Source organism: Filicampus tigris, chromosome 5 (genome assembly GCF_054856515.1).
Source record: "Filicampus tigris isolate MCC_2025a chromosome 5, RoL_Ftig_1.0, whole genome shotgun sequence".
Taxonomy (NCBI): Eukaryota; Metazoa; Chordata; class Actinopteri; order Syngnathiformes; family Syngnathidae; genus Filicampus; species Filicampus tigris.
In genome coordinates, this window is record NC_141221.1 from 9,719,943 (window position 1) to 9,744,850 (window position 24,908).

The 24,908-nt window shown below is 41.1% G+C and overlaps 1 protein-coding gene across 1 annotated transcript in view; it reads left to right on the top strand.

Annotated features, from left to right (window-relative positions):
* The window catches only part of tmem8b (transmembrane protein 8B), a 44,070-nt gene extending 22,298 nt beyond the window's left edge, over positions 1-21,772 (top strand). Inside the window, exons 7-13 of the mRNA XM_086031401.1 lie at positions 3,218-3,314; positions 3,443-3,566; positions 6,137-6,279; positions 8,734-8,912; positions 9,942-10,088; positions 14,461-14,577; positions 19,161-21,772. Of these exons, the coding sequence (XP_085887527.1) occupies positions 3,218-3,314; positions 3,443-3,566; positions 6,137-6,279; positions 8,734-8,912; positions 9,942-10,088; positions 14,461-14,577; positions 19,161-19,496 (1,143 nt within the window). The 3' untranslated portion in view covers positions 19,497-21,772. The remainder of the gene's footprint in view (positions 1-3,217; positions 3,315-3,442; positions 3,567-6,136; positions 6,280-8,733; positions 8,913-9,941; positions 10,089-14,460; positions 14,578-19,160) is intronic.
* The last annotated feature ends 3,136 nt before the right edge of the window (positions 21,773-24,908 follow it).

The following is a 24,908-nucleotide window of genomic DNA, read 5'->3' on the forward strand; positions in this document are numbered from 1 at the left end:
CTACGATTGATTGTTATCTCAGCCCTGAGCATTTGTGATTTCATTTTCAGTCGACATAAGTGACAAAATGGCCGCCGCCTGAGACGGCTAAAAACGGGTGGATTTTGCTGCTTAACTCATATTCCACAAACGCAATATTTATCAGAATGCCGTGTTTCAACTAGTCGGCCTGCATTGAACACATTCTTGAAAAAAATGTTTGGGTTGACTTTAATATTAGGCTAGTGATAAAACTAACAATTGCAGATGTATTTTAAACAACCACATAGCTTTGCGGTAGATAATTCTGTTTCGCTTAGTGCTAACAAACGATGCAAAACGCCATTGATGAGCTAAGGTATCGCATCAGCGTCACAGTTTCAAACTCTTTAAGCAGTAAGCAGACAACCTACAATACTCACAGGCATATATTCTTTATCCTCTCCGCGAATCATTACCAGTGGTAGACATTTTACTAAAATTTCCCCGTCCGTTTATCTCCTGCAGCCTGGGTACCATTCCGCCGTCCATCCACCTTTTTGTCAAGACGGACCAAATAGTATTCGCCTATAGGTCGGTCCGTCTATCATTTTAAACGGGCTTCCATTTGCGTTTCTGCCAACCAACTTTGAACAAAACTGTGGCAAAACCGGTTTCATTTATTATTGACATTCTATTTACTAAGGCCATGCCTATTTGTCTAAATGCCCACCACCACTACTACAACAACAGGTGCCGCACACGCATGCTGGACATACTACCCGGATGCTGTTTCCCTTTTGTTCCGCCCGCATTGTGTGATATGCAAACACGTCTTTCATCTCCAATGAGCGACCGCGCACGGTTGAAATTGATCATGTCATCTAAGCGGCCACAAGAAAGCAAACAGGCCCGTGCGCCTTTTCCTCCTGCTTCCTCTCCAGGAAATGAGATTAATGGACTGAATAATTCATTGGATGGCTTATTGACTGATGTCGTGGAGTGACGGTGATTACTGTCACCTCACTGACAGACGTTAATGCGAACCCCAGTTTTACCTTTTTTTTTTCTTTCTTTTTTGTGGCTTTTCGATCTTCCCAAATGCTCGTCAGCCCCTCCCACGTGTACACAACAGCCACTAGTATGGAACTGAACCTGTGGACGTCACGGCGTGATGAAACCCGGCTGCTTCTACATGCCTTGGGATACAGTCTGTCATGCTTTATTATTTTATAGACACATCCCAAAGTCATGATGTGTCACTTGCTTGTCACGAGCTTCCATTGGGGAACCCTGGCAGATTTGCAGTCACTAAAGCAAGAACATCTTGTCTGCATTGCGTCACTCTTTAAGAAAGACTGCGAAAGAAGATGCAAGATGCCTTTTTTTTACGCCCTACTTATCCATTTAATCTCTTTAGATCCAATTTTCAAAGTTTTCTTGAAGTCGGGCTTATGTGTTCTGTAATGAGTTAGTCCTTGGCACGTTGTGTCTTATTAGCTTTTGTACATCACAATATTTATTTATTTTTCAATCAGTGATGTACCTTCTTTGAGAAACTTGTTTAGCAGAAGGTGTTGAACTGAGTCAACACAAATTGGTGAGAGTCTTGCAAAAGCCAATTAACCCCACCCCCCCCCCCACCCCACCCCGCAAATCACATCGACGGGAATGCGTGTACATTAAGGAGCCAAATGAAAGTTTATTTTAATTAGTTTGGGTAGTGGAATGTGCAAGGCTAGTTCTTTGCCGCACATCCAGCCAACTTCCTCCTCCTTCTTGCATCAGTCGACTTGACGGGCCTCTGCGGCGCATGCTCGCCACCGTAGCGCAGCAAATAAAAGAGGGGAGCGACGTCAGCTGGCATTTATCAAGCGCAGTGCTGTCAGAGGACGCTGATTAAATCGCAGCTCAGCCGTTCGCGGAATGGATCCGGCACCGGTAAATGGATTACTGAGGCGAATGTTGACAAAAATGTTATTTTACAAACGCTGATGAATACAAACAAAGAAGACAAATATGACAAACACAACAAACGCGGACAGCCGTTTAGAATAGAGCAAAGCAGGAGCATGCCCTTAGTAGGAAATGAACGGCGGCTGTTTCTCTCAGAAACAGCACGCAGGCAGTTGCCCATCCCTCACAATGCGTCTTACACTTTTTACACTAAGTACCGCCTCAAACATGTGAATACTTCCCTCAGGTGGATGCCCCGGGGCCACGCCCCCTTTCCCCTCACCCTTTTGCACGCCCTTGAATACAAATTTTACAACATCTTGGATATTCATCTTTTGGAGAGGTTACACCGCGTGCTGAACGGTAGCTGTTTACTATTCAATTTCGACTCACGGCTTTTCTCAGTTTTCGCACCGCTGTAGCTCATGGATGGACACAAATAGTCGTGTCCCTCGTATCTCAAGTCGCCACTGTTGCCATCTAGTGATTTGGCGTTAACATATTCCTTTTGGATGTTTCACGAGAGCCGTCCTTGAGATCAAGAAACTGCACTCGTCTACTTTTCAATTGAGCCCTTTTACTGATGTGTAATTTCATTCTGTGTCGCTTTATATTCTCGTTAAAACGTTAAACCAGAGATGCTGTCAACGCAGAGAGTCTCGTTAATGTGGCCGTTGCCCCCTCGAGGCCACGCGCGCGAAAATGCGCACACGCTACACGACAAAGGGCCCCCCCGAAGCTAGTCCGACTTTTGCAGGTTGCTGTCACCAAAAGTTGGTCGAAAATTCCAATTCAATTTGAACTTTCTGAGCGGGGATTGCACTCGGTTGCTTTGGGAGGCAAGCACAGGCGTAATCGAGGGAGGTGCAGGACTCATTATGGGCCGTGTTTTGAAATTGGGTTTGATTGAGTCGTTCTATCAAGAGATTTTCGGCCAGATGGTGACTCGAGGAGCACCTGGCAAAGTGTCTGCCGGCTAATTTCGTTCATCAACACTGTCCCTGCTTTACGATACTGTACGCTATGCTGCATTTTCGTTTCCTACTAAAAGGTGATTGTCAACAAATGACTCATCTCACATCCACAGGTTTATTTACTGCAAAGTTAAGGCAGGAGTAGATTGGAATCTGTTTTCTTGCCATCCATTTTCCGTTCCACTTGTCCTTGTTAGGGTTGCGAGTACCGGGAGCCTCTCCCGGCCAATTTAACATCACAGGGCGGGATCTGTTCTTTGTTTTTGTCTTTTATATTACGACCGTGGTTTGTCCGTTCTGCAGACATTTACACATCTTGTGTGTTACAGTCGTTGCTTAAAGACAGGAACGTCACAGTGCATGGCTGCCTGACTCACGGGATGCCGCTCTTCCTTTGGCAAAACTCATCAATGAAATGTGAATCAGGTATGTCCGACTCAGCGAAAGTGCCTCTTTCTCTTCAAAAGACACGCAGATCTTTTCAAATGAACAATGCTTTCTTTGTACAGCCTGACTGTGTTCGCTACAATTTTCTTTCTTTTGCTCTGTTGTAGAATCGGTTGCCGGGTTTTTCCTCTCCGTGAACACCTCCACAAATATCACCAAACTCAGGATTCCATACCCTCAGACCGGCACATGGTATCTCAGTCTGCGCTCTCTATGTGCCATACAACACGGGTAAAAATGCTCATACTCAAAAGTGTTTTCAAGTCTTTAATTCCAGACATTTTTCCTGCGTCGTGCATGTGACATATACATATATGTAAAACCTGGTATGCTGACAAATAAGGACTGATGGGAAAGTTAAAAAAAAAAATTACGGACTAAGCACTGACAGAGGTGGGTTTTCATCAACTTTCTTTTTTTATTTTATAATAAAAAATTGTATACATTTTGTTTGGTTCAAAAGGAACTTACATAATTATAGTGTTTCAAAGAAATGTATATGTCTTGATATTTTTTACGTTTTTTTACGATATTTTCTTGTTTTGTACCAAAAAAGAAATTATCGTTTGAATGATCGTGATTTCAATTATTACCAAAATAATCGTGATTCATATTTTGGAGATAATCGGGCAGCCCTACTCTGGACTTTGAATCTTCCTCTTCTTGACCGTTATTTACAAGTGCAAAATGTTTGGAACCAGGTGTTGACTGATGCTCATGAATATTTAACAGCATGTAATCAGTTCTTTGGCTTGGTCTCAATTTCCTTCCCCGAGCAACCACGACTAGACAATATTTGTTGTCTATTACCGGATGACAATAATTAAAAAAACAACAACATTCAATTCCTCCTAACTGCAATCTAAATATAGATTGTTTACCATGTTCAATAATTCAGTATATTAATGACGCCTGCCTGCTCTTATTAGAGCCACACTTTCTAACATTTTCTCTGGCTCACAACGCTCTATTTTATAGTGTAAAATCTAAGGCCGCGCTTTGAAACAAATTCAATACGTACATGTTGGAAAAATAGAAGAAGTTGTCAGACACGTTTCTGAATTCTCTCTCTTTTTAGTCACTGAGTTGTATGGTCTGAGCCTTAAAAGTGCAAAAGTGTGAACACAATTGAAAAGAGTGTTTTTTTTTCCCTTTCTCCAACCACTCGGGATCTGCAATTGAGTGTGAATAACAGATGGTGAGAGTGAGCCTAGCTGTGCTATGAAAAATACGCACTTGGCAATCTGGGATTTTTACATATTTACTTGAACTTAATTATTCAGGTCATGTGCGAGTGACAGGTTTGCTTCATAACTCCAATTTAGTTGATTGATAAAACGTGAAAAATAACTAGGCGAGCAGCTGCGTCAATTTAATATGAATTCAGGGAAAAGGCAAAGGAAGACATTTGTCAGCTCCCGCCGTTTCAATGGCCGTGATTGATCGTACGATGTGGCAATTAGTGAAGTGACAATGCCAGCCAAATGTATTTCTCGTGCACAGATCGTCTTAAAAAATGATTACGAGTACATTCATTGTCTCGTTGTGTTTTGTGGTAACAGTTGGCAGTTTGTTATGATGTTTGCGTAAAAGAATCATAGTCTGTACAATTTGAAAATGAATAATTCCACTTGAAGCATTTTTAGGTCATATGCATATAAAATTCAATTCTTGAAGCAAGAGAGGTTATATAAGGATAAAAGGGACCGCTGTATGAAAAAACAAAATGTAATTACTATTATTATTATTCTAATTAATGTAAGTACGTCAAAATGATTCTATATATTCTCTTTTTAGTTTTACGATAGGATGACAATGCTAAAACCGCTAATGGCTCTCAGGCCCCAAATGACATTCCCTGTAACCTTCTTACTGCCTGATTAAAAGTAATAAACATCATCATAAACTACTGTACAGTATAAAAAGTCCGCCAGTGTAAAACTCATCATTCAGGCACAACAATGGTAAAGCTATGCTGTGCTTATTTGATTGTCAAACATCTTAGCATGCTAACGTCTAGCATAACCTTGAATGTTGTAATCAACAATACATTTCAATGTGATGATTTACCCCGAAAAAACCCCGAAAAAAAACCCAGTGTGACTATTTGGGGTTTTAACTATATTTTTACATTAATCCATGGTAATATCATCAGAAGAAATGTCCATCCATCTGAAGAAGCCATTTAATTATACAAACGATTAAGTGTAGGGATAAGGTTTCAAGAAAGTCTATGTTTTAAAATGAGAGGCTTGCATCTTAGAATACTGTCGTCTAAAATAATGAAAACTGCACAAGTCAACACCGGCTTTACAAACAGTAATTTGGCAGGTAGTGAACAATTAAAAAAAAAAAAAAAAAGCTTGCAAGCTGTTTATTGCCACTTTACTGTCAAACTAAACATAAAAGTAGGAGGGGGGAAAGCACATTTTGTATTTAAAACCACTACACAGCTTAGCCTTTCAGTGTGCTAGCTTACTGCTAATGCTAACACATTAACCACCATCTCGCGTGATCAAACGTGACCGAACAAGTACAAAGAAGAAACATAGCAAGGAAGAGGTTTCCCGGGCAGAAGGACGCATTCAACTTGAAACTAAAGCAGTCACGTGCTATGCTAATGCGCCACTAAAATATTTATTAACTTTGGAAATCCATGAACACTGTCCAAATTCAAAGCTTTTGGTTTACAGAATGTATTTTTCTGGCTGAGTTGAATCAGGGGACAACTATAATAAACCTCTTTTCCACATGGCTGATGCTGGTAAAAATCTCAATCTCCATATTCTTGTATGTTGCAGTTTTGAGGCGTGCCCCAACATCACTGCAGAGGTGTACATGCGCGCCTACCTGACGCCGTGCATCAATGACTGCGGCACGTACGGACAGTGCAAGCTACTTCGCACCAACAACTACCTTTATGCCGCATGTGAATGCAAAGCAGGTAAGGAGCTAATTTGTATTGCATTATGTGAATTGCTTTAAAATTTCACTCCTTTTTTTTTTTATAAACGCTTTGATTTTTTTTTTTTCCACTTCAATCAATCCATGCCTTGTTTAGCTGATATTATCACATTCACCAAAGAATAAATGAAAGACACTTTCTTTTATCCACGTCAATAAAAGAATTGCTTGTTATTATTCAGCCATTATTAACACGAAGCAAAATATCAGTGTGCCAAAAGCCTTTTTTTCATCAAATATTCAAGTTTCAGCAGGGCAATGTATCGTCTACTTTATTTGATTTTCTTATCAGAAAATACATCATGCAGCTGATAGGGAAGGAAAGTGCAGAGGTTGTTTTTCACAACTGATTTGACAATCCGCTGATGAAATTTATCGGTTTAGGTCATACAGAGGCTGATGCTAATCTTATGATTCGAGCAATTTGGAAAGTACAATAAAAAAGGCGCTTAATTAAGAGCAGCTCTTTAATAAAGTAGGCGCTTATAAAGCTAAACAAAGCTTGTCCTTTGAGGATTCTTCCCGAAATCCTCCTTTGATTGCCGCGTTATCAGCGGCGGTAAATTCATCGTCGTTGCTTATATGCCTCTCAGCTCGTGCCCGTGCTCTCAAATTCTCCATTCAGCCGCACTCGCAAATATTTAATTCACGATGTCTTATCCAATTTGCCTCTTGATCGGGATCCAATTCATGTTGCGCAGAGGCGATCTCACCAGGAGGCTCTACTGTGCCGGATAAACAACTTCCCAAATACCTTCTTTTGCATATTTTTTCCACAGAAACGATGTGTTGTTTACAAGGATGTCTTGATGAGTGAATAGTTTATTCAATTTACGAGCCATGCTACACACTAAAACACTGGGTGGTTTTCCTAACCCTCTCGCTGGATAGCTGTGGATTTTTTTTATCAGATGGGCTTACTTTTACTCAAGGTTGGGTTAATTATTGTGATTCAGCAGATTGGGTGGAAGATTGGATTTGGCTGGGCTGAAGAGCGTCTCCGTCTTTTATTTTGTTGTGTACTGAAGTTGAAGTCGATTTTTGCTCACTTTAGCCAAGAGGATAAGGGGTTGAAATCCTGATCAAGGCTTGGGCTGGATGGCCCACCCAAAATGAATATGGAAATGTAAAATGGGTTCACTGTAAAAAAAACAGTTGGGTTAAAAATGTAAATCACCCCAAAAGTTGTATCACTTTTTTTTCCATTTGACTCAACTTTTAAATGAATAACTCCAAAATTTGTGTTGGTGCCTTTTTGACCCAATGTGGCTTATTTTTACCCAAATGTTTTTAGAGTGTTAGTTGCAATAGGAAGGGCATCTGGTGTGAAAAGTGTGTAAACGTATCATGTGATTGACGTGCTGTTGTTGGGGAGAGTTGCTCCTTTTTTTTTTATGTGGTTGGTAATAAAATGTGTATTATTGTTAACCACAACTTGTACTGATAACCTGGTAACCCTTTTCTCGGTAGCTCATCAGTATGGGTAGATTTTCTTGACCCGATGTGCTGGGTCAAATCCTTCACCCAATGGCACGGAGTATAAATAACCCACAATTGGCTCGTTTTCATTTTGACCCAGCACTGGGTTAGTGATTTGGGTTACATTTGACAGAGCAGTTTTAATTTTAAGCGTACAAGGGAAAGATTGTGACACTATGGAGTTGTCTTCAGTCAACTTAACAACAAAAAGCCTTCTGGTTGTGTGTAGGCCAAGGTTACTAGAGTTAATGAAAATTAATGAAATAACAAAAACTCAAATTGAAAAAAAACATTTCCAAAATTAAATAAAAACGAAAATGCTTTAAAGAAAAAGAAAACTAAGTGAAACTACATCTTACGTTTGTAAAACTAACTATAATTATAGCCTTGGCTTTCATATTTATCAATTAATCAGCTTTCCGGTCTAAATTTAAATGTATTTATTTTGGTATTACTGTACATCGGTAGCTACAGAAGAAGATCAGTTATTTGAGAATTGTAGTTTACTTTATTACACAATACTTGTGTGAGGTTTTTTTTTCAATAAATATCTTGCATTCCACAAATACTCCATATCGTCGCTGTCCTGTGAAGAACACTCATGTCGAATTTAAAAAATATTATTTTTACGTGCATGGGGTTTCTGCATCACAGACATCACATTAATGTGAAATTAAACACATTTTAAAAAAAATGAACAAAAGTGTTTTTCACAGGACAGCATCCATATGTTTAAAAAAAAAACTAAAACAAACACTAAAACTTCTAAAAACTAAACTAAAACGAAGCCTTTCCCCCCCCAAGAAAACTAAAACTAACAAACTTGCTCTAAAAACGAATTAAAACTAACTGAATAAAAAAAAAAAAAAATCAAATCAACACAAGAATTAACAATATTGAAAAATCCCAAACTATCATAACCCTGTTTTTTTTTTTCCCTCCCTCTGCACGTCAGGCTGGGAAGGCTGGGGATGCACCGACAATTCCGAGGCCTACTCGTACAGCTTCCAGCTCCTCTCCACCCTGCTGCTGTGTCTCAGTAACCTCATGTTTGTCCCGCCTGTGGTCATCGCCGTGCGCAGCCACTACCTGCTCGAGGCCTCGGTCTACATCTTCACCATGTTTTTCTCCACCGTGAGTAGCTACTGACAATCAAGCGGCTCTTTTGCCTCTGTGTCATTCCGCTTGTTTCAAGAAAGGACAAAAGACCCCTTGAGGTTTGACGGAAAGGCCTGTCGGGCAGGGCGCTGACAAGGAACGCGCAGCAAACCTGTCTGACATTTGAAGTGAACTGCTTTATCGGTCTCACCTCGGAGATTTTTTTCAACTCTAAATCGGGCGTGCTTTGACATACCATAATAATATCAAAAGGTAGACTAGTTTAGAATTGAGGCTGATAGAATGATGAATAAAACATGTAGTAGTTTGGGGTGCGCCATCCATCCATTTTCTGTACAGATTATCCTCGCGAGGCTTGCCGCTGAGTTGGGCGCCAGCCCAGCTGACTGGGCGGGCGGTGGGATACACCCTGGACTAGTCTGCAGCCCGTTGCAGAGCACACATAGACATTCGCACCTATGGACAATATTTGTTGAAATGGTGGATTAGAGGTTTTCGTTTACTATAAACTGTGATCGTCAAAATGATATTTATGGAATGATGGATTAAGTTTGAGTCATCCAATTTTTTTTTTTTTTGCTTTGACTTGGGAGTGCAAACTTGACATACAAGCGCTGTGTGGTGGCAGTTGCTTCAAGCTGCTTAATGCCACTCCCAGTTGAAGTTTACTGAGAAACTAAACATAAAACAAAGAGAATTTCACGTTGTTTATTTACTTTGTAAAACGACCAAACAGACACCAAAAGGAAGGCCCAGTGAGCTTATTGCTAACATACAATGGCAAACGCCATTGTCATGCTAATGATTTGAATCGATCTGGTGCAAGCTTTATTAAATGTTATTCAATGTATTTGATTAAATACAGATACAGCGCTAGTACGGAAACCACCGGCGCGCAAGTGTTTTTCAAATCACAAACCCCGACAAAAATTTTAAAAAGAGAAAGTGATTTTTCCTGTATTTTCAGCCAATCAATTTGAGCCTTATTTTGTACATTATTACAACAACCGTCTCACGTCTAGCGTTTTGTCTGCCTCCCGACAGTTTTACCATGCATGTGACCAGCCGGGCATCGTGGTCTTTTGCATCATGGAGTATGACGTTCTGCAGTTCTGTGATTTCCTCGGCTCCCTCATGTCAGTGTGGGTCACAGTCATCGCCATGGCGAGGCTGAAGTCCATCATTAAACAGGTACGCGTTGACCGCTTGAACCATGAACGCTTGTTTTCCCCCGCAGCGCTCACGAAATGTTCGGCACCGTGGCTTGACTGAGACTCTACTTCATTCTTTTAGCGCTGAGCGTTGAGCAGTGATAAGTCAAACCGTTCGTTTTTTTTTTTTTTGCGTCTCGTAAACATAAAGATCAATACGTTTGCCTTTGTGATTGTCTGCTTGTTGGCAGCGTGCGCCGAACAAACACTAACAGGTGCAGCTTCTCCATGGGTCACCGTGGTCCTGCTGTGAGCCAGGATGGTGTGTGTGTGTGTCCCTCTGTCTGTGTGTTCATAAATGAGACAGAAAGGAGGCGGGGGACCAACGGGAGGGCGGGCGTACGAGCATCTGCTGTCCTCTAGAGTTTTTCCTTTTTCGCTGAGCGCTGCAGTCCGTAGCCTCTAATCAAATGCGCGTCAGGGCTGGCAAGTGCAACCGCGCGTGTGCGTGTGTGTGTGTGTGTGTGAACACAGCGTAGGTGTGTGTTTGTTGCGTTTGTGCGCGTGTGCAGCGCAAGCAAAGGACCTGAGAGCAACTGATTGTAAATATATACTATAATCAAAATTTCACACAAGGACTCAAGGGAGCCGTTAATCTTGACTGACTGGAGGTTAACGTGCCTTCAATCAGTTCGACTCAAATATTACACCATAAGACTTGCTCGTCTTTTTTACTGTGTTTTAAGTCTCTTTTTGTGGTTGTGTCCTTGATGTTTTTTTTTGATGGTAGCGTTTTACTCGATAGAAACGACGCTCAGCATCGGAGGAGCTACCTGTTCAACTGGTGGTCATGTTCAGAGCTCCGTTAAAGGCTGAACAAAGCTAATTTGGATGAGTGGATTTTCAGACATCTATTCTGCTTTTCCTCATTAAGGTCAAAGGTGAGATGGAGCCCATCCCAGAATTGGGGCGAGAGACGGGCTAGGGCCGTGACTGGTTGTCATTCACACTCACAGTTTAGCCATGCTTGTGTTTAGAATATGGCAAGAAGCTGGGCTACCTGGTGAATTTTTTATTTAAAAGAAAATGAAATATTTAAAAAATATAAATATATTTTCAAGATGCTTTGTTTTATTAGTTTTAGTCTTGGTTTTAGTTTTTTTTTGTGTTTGTTGCGTATAAGATAAGAAAAAAAGGAAACTATAATTGTCAAATGACTCTTTCCGTCTCCTGCATGGACGTACAGCAATACTGAAATAAATACATTTAAAACGAACCCTGAAAGTTCAGACATTATATTAAATGGCAAAGATGAAAATGAAGAACATTTTCGTGGTACTTATAGAAACATAAGATGTGTTTTCAGTTAATTTCGTTTCATTAAAAAGCATCTTTGTTTTTATTGCACTTTTTTTCAATTTTAGTTGTAGTCATTTTGTTAGTTTTTGTGAACAATAGGCTCATTGTAGTTCTTTTTTGTAATCCTGCTCAAAGACATCGCTGAAAATGTAACACTCTGTATTGAAAGGTTTCAAACAGACAAGATCAGACAAAAGAAGACGATAGCAGGGCAATTAGCAAGAAGCTAATTATGACAGAAAATTATGAAATTCATGAGATTTATCTATGACAATTCCCCCCCCCGCATATTCTTTCTACCTATTAAAGTGGCTATCATTTTATAAAGACCTAAAAATTGTAGCCCCCACAAGCGAGTTGAAGGGATATTTATAACAATTTAAAAAAAATTTTTTTTTAGAATAAATACTTTGTAGATTTAATTAGAAGCAGCTGATAAAGATGTCCACATTTAAAACAAGCAAGTTTTGACATCTTGGGTTCAGGGGCGGAGCCATGGATGGGCCTGGATGTGCACAGCCCCACCCAAATTGACAGACAGTGAAATTCATGAAAAAATATATACTTTTACATTTTTATTAAATTATTATTCAATTATCTTTGAATTCGTGTATCGTTGTGTTTTTTATTCAATTATCAAGAATTGTGTAATTGTGTCTGTCTAAAGATCTGAACTTCATATTATTCACTTTGCCATTTTATTTGAATGTACGATGTGTCGGAAAAGGAGGCTCGTGCTCAGTGACAGAAATATTCAGGCCCACCCTGATTTTTCCAGGCCCACCCATTAGCCACCTTCTAGCTCCGCCCCTGCTTGGGTTTAGTTCCCCTGAAAAATATTTGCTTTGAATCAATGGACCGATTAATTAGTTATCAGAATTTTATTCAGAAATTTTTGAAAAAAAAAAAAAAAAAAAAACCCTCCACATTGGCTGGTCCACAGTTAACAATGACATCTTGGCAGACGTCTGCACTTAACCGAGCGCCACTGTACTTGAATCGACACCGGAAGGCGGATTCATCCAAAACATGGTCATCAGCACAAAGGGAGCGTGCGAGCAGTGTTGCATTGTGTCCGTGACGGATAAAAATAATCCTCCCACTTGAATCCTCACAAGCTCGTCCATCACGATGACAGATAATGATTCATTAAGGTGCCCGGGCTGCCAGCGAGCGGTCACGCGTCCGCGCTTGAATACAGTACACGCGGTACGTGCGTGTTGCGCCGCTGCGACTGCGTGACCCCGCGCTGCGGCATGACTGATGACTGCTGCCGCGCGACGCCGTTCCCCCCCCTCCCTCGTCTATTCCAATTAGTCATGTTCTCCTGCGGGCGGGTCATCCCTTCCCTGCTTGAAAAACCACCAAATGTCTCCTCACGTTCCCTCAGCAGACACAACGCAGACGCCGGCCGGCCGGCCGGGCGTGTGTGGCATATCTTATCGATTTTCCCTCTCGCTCCACTCGCGCTTTATCTTTCCCTTACGTGCTTGTGGCTTTGTGTCAAATTGTGAGCTTGACAAAAAAAAAAGAAAACGAAAACTTAAGCTGGTTATTTATAGACCTCGCTTCACGTCCTCCATTCCGTGCTTTGTTTTCGTCGTTGTGATGGGCCGCTCGCCGGAGAGGAGGCTCGCTTCATGTATTTGTTAAGAGTTGCACTTTAGAAACAATGCTGCCTTGAGATACAAATTGAATTTGTTCCCTGAACATGCTTGTAATGTAAAATATCGCAAATCATCTTGAACTGAACGGAAATGCCATTAATTAATTCATCGATGAATGCAACGCTGGAATGTGAGGAAAAATAGCACTTCATACAAGCATGCAGTAATAAAAAGAATTCAAGTAAAAACAATGAAACAGTTGTTGTTGCACTGCATCGGTTGAGTGGCCATTTTGCTAAGACAGCCATACTGTTCAATGAGGCGTCACATGACTTCTCAGTTTATCAACAAGGCACTAATGTTAGTCATTCTACACACAGGATAAAGAATGTATGACTCCGAATAAGGCTGAACAATTAATGGACTCTATGCACACAGCATTTTTGTGCTTGGGATACGTCGGTGTGCGTAAATGACGCATTACCTTTCGAATTGCTCCAGTAATCCAAGTACATAAAGCTCCAAAAAGGTCCTGGAAGGTGCTAAAAGGAGACACATTGAGTCCGGCTGCGGTGCGGGCTTCCATGCCGCAGTGAGTCAGTCTTTCGTTTCAAATACCACCCAGTGGGGGTAGTCGGAAATGCAAACGGAAGCCCGTTTAAAGTCCTAGGCGGACCGGCCTATAGGCGGTTACTATTTTGTCCAGCCTGGATGAAAAGGCTGATAGACGGACGGCGGAAGGGTACCCTGGCTTTAGGCGGTTGGCGATAAACCGACCGCACATTTTTAGTCAAATGCCCAGCTCTGATAGTTTCATGTAACATGAAAAGTTGAAGTGATGAAGCCACAGATTTGTTTGGAATTTTCTAACTTGTGATTTACAAATGTATGTTTACGCCGCACTTGTTTGGCAGAAGTTGTCGGAGTGAATACTTAAACGTACTTGTAATACAGATTTTTTGTTTGCTTTTGTTTGTCCCAAAAAAAAACCAACAAAAAAAAAACATCAGAAGAGTACCTTGAAAAAGTCATCGCATAAGAAATCACATTTGCAAGGGAAGGGGGAAGAATTGCAATCTTAGTTGGCCATAAAAATGATTTTCACCTGGGATGCTAACATTTGCATCCGACGGAAAAATGCACACCCACTGATGGTCCCCCAAATGCTCCTGTCTGATTATTCCGTCTGACAAAACACCACCGACCTCACAATCTATGCTTTCTCACTGATCAGTTGAACCCAGTGGGCATTTTTTAGCGTGCTACCGAATGGCTGCAGACAAAGTTTATTTGATCTCATTCCCCCCCCACTATTATGGTCTCTTTAGTGCACCCTATTTTACACAAAAAAAAAAATGGAGAACCCTTCGGTCCTCTGTGGTTGGAGCGTTTAGGGCGACCCGACATTGATGCATGTGATTGTTGTTGTCCCCTCCGCCTCGCAAGGTGCTGTATTTGCTGGGGGCCATGTCCCTGTCCATGGCTTTGCAACTGGACCGTCACGGTCTGTGGAACCTGCTGGGACCCAGCTTGTTTGCTCTGGGCATCATGGCAGTGGCTTGGGTAAGTCAAATATTTACTCTCCAGCAGACATTTTTTTTTTTTTTTAAACTGTGCAGTGCCATTGCAGGTATGTGAGAGGTACCGCATGTCCTAATTTTCAAAAATTCCAAATTGGAAACTACGGTGATTGTAGTAATTAATAAAAAAATCATTTAATAGAGAGGTGTCATATTTAAGCATGAATATTTGAATATAATTTGCGCACACACGGAATTACAGCACTTGAATTGTGCCCCCTTTTCTTTCACTTTAACGGGTATCGAAAACTGGTTCAATTTGAGAAGTAGCGCTTTGACGTCATCTCAGCCGTTGGTGAGGCCGCTTAAGGCACCTCGTTCTCAAATGTGATTGGCCTCACATCACTGTGACAGCTGAGCGAGGAGGAAAAAAAAGAACTATTCTAAGTGATTAGAACCAGCTGTCGTTGGGGCAACTTGTAACTCAAAGCACGGCGGTCTTTCCATGAAAACGGATTAGTTGAATGATTACCGGTATGCTAAACTATATTTTCATCAACGACATTTAAGTTCCACTTTAAGAGCCAACCTTCAATTTAGTAAATTCCAGGTTTATTCTCATTTATTTCCCATATGAAATGCGCTATATAAATAAAATTGTATTGTATTGTATTTAAGAGCCAACCTTCAATTTTGTAAATTCAACACTCTAAAAACACTAAGGTTAAAAATAACACAATTTTGGGTAAAAAATGGACCGGTACACAAATTGGGTCAATTTGACCCACTTTCTTGCATTGTTTTGTACAAAACAGCCCATTTTTGGGGGGTTGTTTTGTAAAAAAAAAAACCTACCCATTTTTAGTGTAGTAAAAAAAACGACTCATTTTTGGGTTGTTTTCTGCAAAAACAACCAAGAAAGTTGGGTCAAAATGACCAACTTTTTTTAGAGTGCAGGTTTATTCTCATTTATTTCCATACATTTCAGTCAATTCCCATGGAAAGTTCCCACCTTTGAAAATCCCCATAATTTGAAACCTTTGTCAGACTGCGCCAAGTTAAGATATTTTCTTTGAAGCTAATGTTTTCGGGGGCGTGTTTGACCGGCCCACCCCTCTACTTCCTCCCGCTTGTAGGTGTAATCTGTCGCTTAGGTTCACATGTGCATGGCTAATATCTGTGCCCTTCTGACCAATCCAGCTATTTCACATTATTACTGAAAGGCTTTTAAAAGTTCTGCAGCCCTGTGTGGGTATTAGTCATGGCTTACAGTTCCATTACAAGTCATCTTGTACTTTAACTGGCTCTTCTCTCAGACCTTATGTGCTCTCTGAACTGAGGACATAAAAAAAAAAAAAAATTACACTTCAGGCCAGGTTCTAAGAAAAGATTTGAACAGCACGTCCCTGACAGGAGCAGGAAAGAACAGCTTCACCTAGAAAACGATGTGTTGATGAGTGTGGGAGTTTCGACAGGATCCGACAGACAGCGAGCATGTCGACTGCCTTCGGTTTTTTTTAAGCAGTTAAAAAAAGAAAAAAAAAAAAGACAATTTCATGTATCACAGACCGGAGTCTTAATGTCAGCCCGTGACAAGTCTGAGCTTCATTCTTTACATTTCCAAGCCATTCGCTGCTACCAGAGGAAAAATGAACAATTGATTGTTATATTTTCAAGTCATTGTAAAGTAAAAATCATAATGTTTTATCAATTCGGCACGCCATAAAGAATGTTGTTAACAAGCCCGCCAAAACTTAATTATTATTCATTCAAAAAATAGGCAAATGTATAATAAAAATAATAATTCAGCTTTCAGATGCTGTTTGATGTGTTTTCATTGATTACAATGTTTCCATGATCGTGACAAGCCAAAATCGAAATCCCGATTACATTTCGATTAATTGCCCAGACCTAATTTACACAACCAAGGTCAAAATGACCTCACTCTCTCTACTGGGTTCACATTAGTTCATTTTACAATATATTCCCCCCTCTTGAGGTCAATGAACCCAAACCAAACTAATATTTCACGCTTCCTCATGATTATGTTCGTGTAACGGGGTGCGTGTGAAACGCAACTGCTTTTGAATGCAATTACTTTTAATGCATTTGTCGATCGGCACGTGTACGCAAATGTTGTGTGATATTCAGTGATGATATCTGCCGAACACGATAGAATGCATGCGCCTTGTCGGCGCTGATGAAAGCAGGATGACAGCTAGTCTAAGACGTTGGCGCGGCAATAAAGCACACGCCGACAGGTCATGATAGCCGCAATTGAACGATTATGTTGCCGTGTCAAAGTGCTTTGATTACGTCTGCACTCAGTCTCCCCTCCGTGTTATGCCGCATCTCTGCATTTGGAGTGTTTTTCAACAAGCGCGCCTTCGTTTTAAACACTGCAGATGGCGGCCATTGTTCACGTTCACGCAGAAATACAAAAATGAAAAAAAGTTGCCAACGTTGCCAGCTTTGCAGGAAGTGTGGTGTGCATCGAGGTCGAAATCTGTCCAAATCTGCCAAATTTTCTAATTCCCCAAACTAAACGAGCTTCCTGACTTATGCATTCGGAAAAAAAAAAAAAAAAAAGGCCTCCCCAGTCCAAACAGACAGTAAAACACAACGGGGTTCTTTTCACTTGGCTTCACTTAAATTATTTCTTTAACCTCGCATGTGTTCGGCATGCTAATTTAATCGCCGACATTTTCCGGCTGGAATCCATGTAATTATTCTGGTCACTCATGGGTGCTCTATATCTGTCTTCGCAATCCATAGCCATGCGCCTTGGGAGACATATAACGCAAGCAATCAGTGTTTATGAATGGGAATAAAAGGGAAATACTGTTAACGTGTCGACGGCGTTAAGAGAAACGTGAAAAATGTACCTGCTCGGCGCTTACAGCCCTTCTGGGCCACTTAGGATTGGAGGAGAATATTCCGTAAGAAACTTAAAATGACATCCAGGTTACGATGCGACGCAGGACGAAACAACAAGGCGCAAATCATAACATTAATTAACATGAATTATGTTTAATGGCAGCAGAGGCAAAGCGTTGCCATTGAAAACGTCGATCGGTTGATTGTCACAACCAGCACGTCGTGGGCTTGAGAGTTAGGCGCCTCGAATAAACAAGAAATATGATCGTTACATTCAGCAAGCGAGAACGTCAAATCCATAAAAAAAAAAAAAATAAATAAAAAAAGTAGTCCGGCAGTTGTGAAATTTCTCAATACTGATCGCTGTGAAAGCTGTTACCTAGAAATGTATATACACACCAACATATGTACAATATATGCACCCTGTACAAGCCACACTTTATGGACTGTATTTACATCCATTTACTGTACTAAGAATCCACGTGCACGGTAGCAGGGTTGCGACAATAGATGATTACAAAATATTCCCTCCTTCTGGAATTAAAAAAAAAGTACGTACTTATAATGATGCTTTGCGGCACTGTACGTGTTCAATTAGTTTCGTGACACACAGTCATGTAGACACAAATGAAGAACAATAGACTTCTACAACTGCTCAGTAGGTTTTTGTAGTTCACAGTCCAGTAGTCATTTTATGAAGAGGATAAAGAATACATGCCTGTGTGTGTTGTTTACATTATCTGTCGTTTCATCTTTGGTGTTCAAATATCTGTCGCTGGAAGGATTGTAAAAACGCAACTACTTATGCTGACTGTTAGCATGTCAATGGTATATTCCATTATATGTTAGCGTTAAGCTAACGGGAGCCATTTTAATGAACATGGCTTGGTTGTTTTCAAAATGTGTAGATTGCCGTGGCATAAGCAACTTGAAGCCTGGTTTTTGACGATTCATTTGTGAGTTTCCCGCCACCATCGGGGCTGTGCAAAATTCAGAATTGCAGAATTCAATTCAACTCAACGGATGAATTTGAATCGACTCCAAATTGATGTAGGGTGGAGTCAATTCAATCACAGAAAGTGGAGTTGAAATCAATGCAATTCATGGAAAATCATTCTCAGCACAAATCAGACAGCATGATGTATTTCACGAGTGTGCCCGCAACAAAAATGTCCAAAATGTTTGGGCAGCCATTTTAAAGCTGGCTTCGTTAAAGCAAGGTATTCTGGGAATTGCAGTGCTGTTCTACCGCCATATCAAACGGTTTCAAAGTTATTACAAGAATATGCGCCTTCACTAGTCTAAACATGGCATTGCACGGCCTAGCTTCAGAAAACAGGTGAGCCGTGATTGCTCGTTATCTGAGCCCTGAGAGTTGTGATGTCATCTACAGTCGACAAAAGTGACAAAATGGCCGCCCCACGAGATGGCGAAAAGTGGGTGCATTTTGCTGCTTAACTTATATTCCACAAACGCAAAATTAATCAGAATGCCGTATTTCAACTAGTGGGCCTGCTGGGAACATATTCTGGGGAAAAAATACGTTTGGTTTGACTTCCGCTTTCAATACCGTTTAATTTAGCATCTTGAATTTCAAATCTACATCCAAATTCTGCAATTTTGCCACCTCAAATTCAAATTCAAGAATCGTATTGTAATTTATGGGCCTTTGCAGAAGCCCCCATAGTAGAGGCCGAGCAGCTGTTTCAATCAACAGCACAATCATTTTTTTGTTTCTGCTCCCTTCAGACGGTGCGCACGATTCGCCGGCGCCGTTGTTACCCGCCCACCTGGAAGCGCTGGGTCTTCTTCCTCCTGCCGGGCACGGCCATCGCCACATCCGCCGTGGCCCTTTACGCCTTCGTGGAGACGGAGGAGAACTACTTCTACATCCACAGCATCTGGCACATGCTGATCGCCGGCAGCGTGGGCTTCCTGCTGCCGCCCCGCGCCAAACCCGACGCCAAGGTGACGCCGCTGAAGCGCAGGCGAGGCTGCGGCTATCAGCTGTGCGTCAACGAGCACGAGGAACTGGGCCTGGTGGACCCGGCCATCATCTCCATAAACAGCATCTGCACCAGCTGATGAACTCCCACGCTCGCAACCCTCCTCCTCCCCCTCCCCCCCCCCCCCCTCCTCTTCTACCTTAGTGACACTTCATTGCCTTCTTTGACTTGGGACGTTCACACACGGGAAATAAGCCACAGAACTTGAAGAACAGATGTAAATACTTTTATGCAGATAATGACCCATGGTCACCCTTCTTGTTGTCACGGTTACCACCGTTGTCCCCCGTGAAGCGATTCGCGGTACGCTTTCTCGTCGGAACCCTTCTCGCCAAGCGATACAAGTCAGGTTTGTTTTATTTATATTGTGCCAATTCGCGACGGATGTTATCTCAAGGCACCTTACACATTGAGCGGGGCAAGAACCAAACTCCTCAGACATTATACAATGGAACAATTTAACAGAGCCGGAATTAAAATATGGTGTCCAGTCCACTTAAAACGCTCCTTTTTACAGTTCCCGAAATGGCCGTTCAACAGACACAGGCCGGTCACGTGCACTGCTCTCTCGTGATAGCTAAACGGACATTACAGTAGACTAGAGCAGGCTGAAAAGTCTGTCGATGTGGCAGTCGTGTTATCGCTTTGGCCGAACAGGGACTCTCCGCACTTGGCTTTTCACTTTGCCGCTCTGGTCGCTCATGAAAACGACTTGGCGAATAATCCCGCGCGGCGCCCGACGGTCGGTTTCGGTGTACCCCACCTCTGGCGCCACAGCCAAATGGGATCGGCCCCAGCTCACCCGCGACCCTAATGAGGACAAGCGCTGTCGAAAACTGATGGATGACCGCTCCGTGTGGCGGCATGAGCCCGATCGATTTTGACTCTGCTCGGTGCACCGGGGGTGGTTTACGCTCACCGCTCTTGAGCGATCGCTTCGCGGGGGCTTCACACCCTTGACTTTGGCGCTTTTGTAAGTTACCATGGAGACAAGTGCAAGTACTACCGCTGTGTGTATAGTTATAAGTCGTTCTAATGAAATGTGAGTGTGTGCTGTACTGGTACACGCGCTTGATTGTGAATACGCATTCAAAGTCAAGGCTGCTATCTGACGGTGACTGTACAACTGCTTCTGGTGGTTATTTATTGAAACGGGCTGATTACATTTTATTTACAGGGTTTTACAAGTACGGGCTCCTGGCGACCTCATTTAACATTTCAAGACGTTCTGCAAAAATATCCCCAGAAGGCAGACATTTACATTTGACTTACTACAAAGCCTTTAAGAAAGAGGAAAATATTACTGTGGGGTCTGACAGAATTTGCAAGTTCGTAAATGTAAGCTTTATAATTTAATTCCCATTTCAAAAAAAAAGTTTAAAAAGTTGTTGGAAAGAAATTAATGTCATAGAGAGACGAGACAGATTTTTTTTTTTTAACATGTCGCTGTGGGGTCTAGCACCAAAGGAATTCTTGAATGTTTTAGAACATAGTGACAATTTTTCTCTTAAATCCAACTTTAATGACAGTGTAAAAACTAATTGGAAACAAGTTTAAGAAATTTCACAATGTGTCTGAATTCACAAGAATTCATTCATCTATCAAATCTCATTTCGACGACAGATTAAAAACTCATTGCGATGCCATTCAGAAATTTCAAGCTTTGAGAATTTTTTTTTCATACATCACATTGTGTCAAACAGATCATTCTGTAAAAGTTTCATTTGAATGAGTTTAAAAACTCATTGCAAAGAGGTTTCAATTCAGACCATTTTTGAACAAACCACAATGGGTCTAATACTGAAAAGTCATGAAAAAATAAAAAAACGAATTTTCCTGAAATTTTCATTCTTCCCCATGCTGGCTCGCCTCTCTCCTTCAGAACTAGAAAAGTCTTGCAGTAAAAAAAAAAAAATGCTGCACCTCACTTTGAAAAACACTGAAATTGAGTGAAAATACATTTTATGATTTCTCAAGGGCACATTTTTTTTAAAAAAAATGATTGTTTTGGACTATTACGGTATCTTTTGCACTGAGACACAACAATGTCATGTACATTTTTATAACCTACAGCGGGTATCACAAATGTAAAAAAAAAAAAAACGAAACAAAACAAAAACTAGTCGTCATGTGGAATGTTAGAGTGTCTTTTGCAAAGGCAATGTATTGCTTTGAAACGAATGTGCCGATTGTCCTGCGGGGGAACAAATCCAAAGTGCAGCTGCCTGTCGGGAGGAGAGCGCGACAGAGGTGGATCACCGCAGACCTCAAATCAACACCGGTCCTCCTTTCCTCTCCCCCGACAGGACCTGTGTGACACCACATTCATAAACAATAAATGTTTTCTTTCTTTGCCTTTGGCTCTCGCTACTCCTTTTCCAACAAGTCTTTTCAAAGACATCCGATTGCAATTCGCGGCCCTAATGGAAGCCGGGCAGAGCGAGATGAGACGCCGCTGTCAACGGCATCCTCGCAGGAATAAAACAGGCGATGAATAATTCTCCCGCGCGAGCATCGCTGCTCTCTGCTCGTGTGCGCCACAAAGCCGCGTCGCTGTTTGCTCTTTGCTTTATTAGAAGTGCAACTTTTTGAGGAGGAAATGATTTCTCAAGTTGGTTTCCTCTCCGGGGAATGACAAAGATATTTACGAGCGTTCCCACTGTTTATTTTGTCGCTGGGAATTTACTACCTGCACAATCTAATGAGAGAGATGTGGCGAAGGAATCTTCACACAAAGGTCACTTTGGATTGACAAGGTCAAAATCGGCCATATGGAAAGTAGGGCCCGATCGATACGGATTTTTTGAGACGGATTGTGATATTTGGCAGAATTAACCGATAACCGATTAATTGGCTGATTAATTAATAATATATATCGTAACAAATTTTTTGTCCCTTAACACTTAAAGCAATTAAGATATGAATTACAAGCAGAACATTTGACTGTTTTACGATCATTTCTTGTTTAGTATTTAATGTTACAACAGAGAAAAATTGAACATCATCGTTATGTCAAATACAGGTATATATATATATATATATATATATATATATAGCGAAGCGCTGCAACAAACCAGAGCACGAGTCTATTGAGTGCACTGCAATGCAATGAACTGTTTAGTATTCAAGTTCTGTACATGAATTTTCCAAGAGAGAAGCAAAGTCCCTCATTTTTTACCACAACGGGCACAATTATGTTTATTAATCATACAAAAATGTGCAAAATGTATTTCAATGAGGTCACCAGAATCTATTGAACATCTTTAGCCTGCACTCTGCAAAATGAAAATCGGTATGAAGGAAAATGCCCAAGTATAAATAATATCGGCAACCTTTTCTTCTGCCTGTTGTATATGTATCTGTCTTTATTACATTAAGGACTATAACAAGGTCCAAGACAACAACCTGTACATTCAACATGTCCTTCTTCTCTCTTCATCTCTTCAGGGGGAAAAAAACACAGCTTGGCACTCTCCTTTGTTTTGTCCAAATATAAAAACCTCACAAAGATATTCAACGATGCAAAATGCAAAATGACACATTGCTAAAAAAAAAAAAAAAAAAAAGGAACCAGCATGAACATTCTTGTAATGAGAAAGCAAATCTCCCAAGTATTAGAGTGGCGTCCTTGGCGGGCATAAAAGGCAAATGTGTGCGGTGGCGCGGCCACAAGGACATTTTTTTTCAAAAAAATTTCAAAATCGTCCTTCCACCGTGCATGAAATGACAGGCCAGTGTCTTCTTTGTATTCATGGCCTCTTGATGGCCCTAATCTGATTTTACAGGATTACGATTCCCTCCAACACGCAACCGTGACCTTCAAGAACCGCATCAGCCTGAAACATCTGCATGCTTGTTTTTACTGAGCGCCACAACTCACAGAATCCGTTACCACTCCTGTATAAGGTGTGTGTATGAATATACATACATATATATATATATATATATATATATATATATATATATATATATATATATATATATATATATATATATATATATATATATATATATATATATATACAGATAGATAGATAGATAGATAGATAGATAGATATACAAATGAGGTGCGATAGTTTGTGTACTGATGCACACACATCTTTTTCAAACCGATTTTCCAATTCAGAATGGTTTTCATTACACCCCTACTATCTTTTATTGTAGAATTTAGCTGCGTCCAAAGTCAGCTGGGATAGAGTGGCATCTGTAACTTTAATTTGGTCAAAAAACAACAACAAAAAAGGTTTTCTGATGAAATACAACGAAACAGAAAACGGACATTATGACCTTTTGTGTTCATTTTGTAATACACCATTTTCAACATCAGGTAGCGAAGCGATACTCCAACGAAACCAGTCCGGGGTTGTACCCCTTTCTCTAGATTTATGGATGAATTGACGCTTCAAAGTGGCTTTAGGTCTTCCTTCTGTACTTTTCAGTACCAGATTTAAAGATGTGCAATGTGAATCCGGTGCGAGGCTGCCGATGGCTTAGCAACGAGGAAATACGACAGTCGATTGCAGTCAAGCAGATGTTCTCGAGGGTGCAAATACGATGCTTGGGTTAGTTCCACACCATCTGAGAGAAAATCAATTCAATTGTTTTGGGGGGAAATAAACAAGACAAGCAGACTCTCATCATCGCTCCATTTCATCCAACAAGCGCCTCCACTCTTGCCGTGAAAAGTGTTGCCTTCGACATGTAAATGAGAGATTAGAAGTTTGAGAAGAGTGCCGGAGTTGCTCGTCGCGTTATCCTTTGCGGCAAATCCGACAAGCAAAAAGTCACAGAGGCCTCTTGACATTTATCTCCGTCACCCATTCAGGGCCACGCGTGCTAAACGCTGATGAACGAGCCCGGTGGCCAAGATAGCAATTAAGAGGAGATGAAGAATGTGTGGAGATTACAGAGTTTGAAAAGAAGACGCTGATGAAGGCGGCAGATGAGGATGAACCAGGAATTATTCTGTCATGGAAAACAGCGGCATGAAAAAGAACACTTTTTTTGTCCTGTCCTGCTATTCGCAGAAGCTGAATGTTGCGTCTTGTGCTATGTGCACAGCGGAACCTCAAAACACCACTCATATATTCTTTATCCTCTCTATAGGATGACTAGCAGTAGGAATGTACGAGTAGAATAATGCATCTGGCACTACATTACACTGCCCCCAGATGGCTAAAGCGGGCGTGCCAGAAGGAGCAGCACAATGGCCATGTAATTGATAAAGTGAACCTAAAACCGAAACCCAAGTTGAAAACCATAACCCTATTTTGAAACCCTAGTTTGAAACCCTAACCCTAGTTTGAAACCCTAACCTTAGTTTGAAACCCTAACCCTAATTTGAAACCCTAGTTTGAAACCCTAACCTTAATTTGAAACCCTAGTTTGAAACACTAACCCTAATTTGAAACCCTAACCCTCATTTGAAACCCTAGTTTGAAACCCTAACCCTAGCTTGAAACCCTAAACCTAATTTGAAACCCTAACTTGA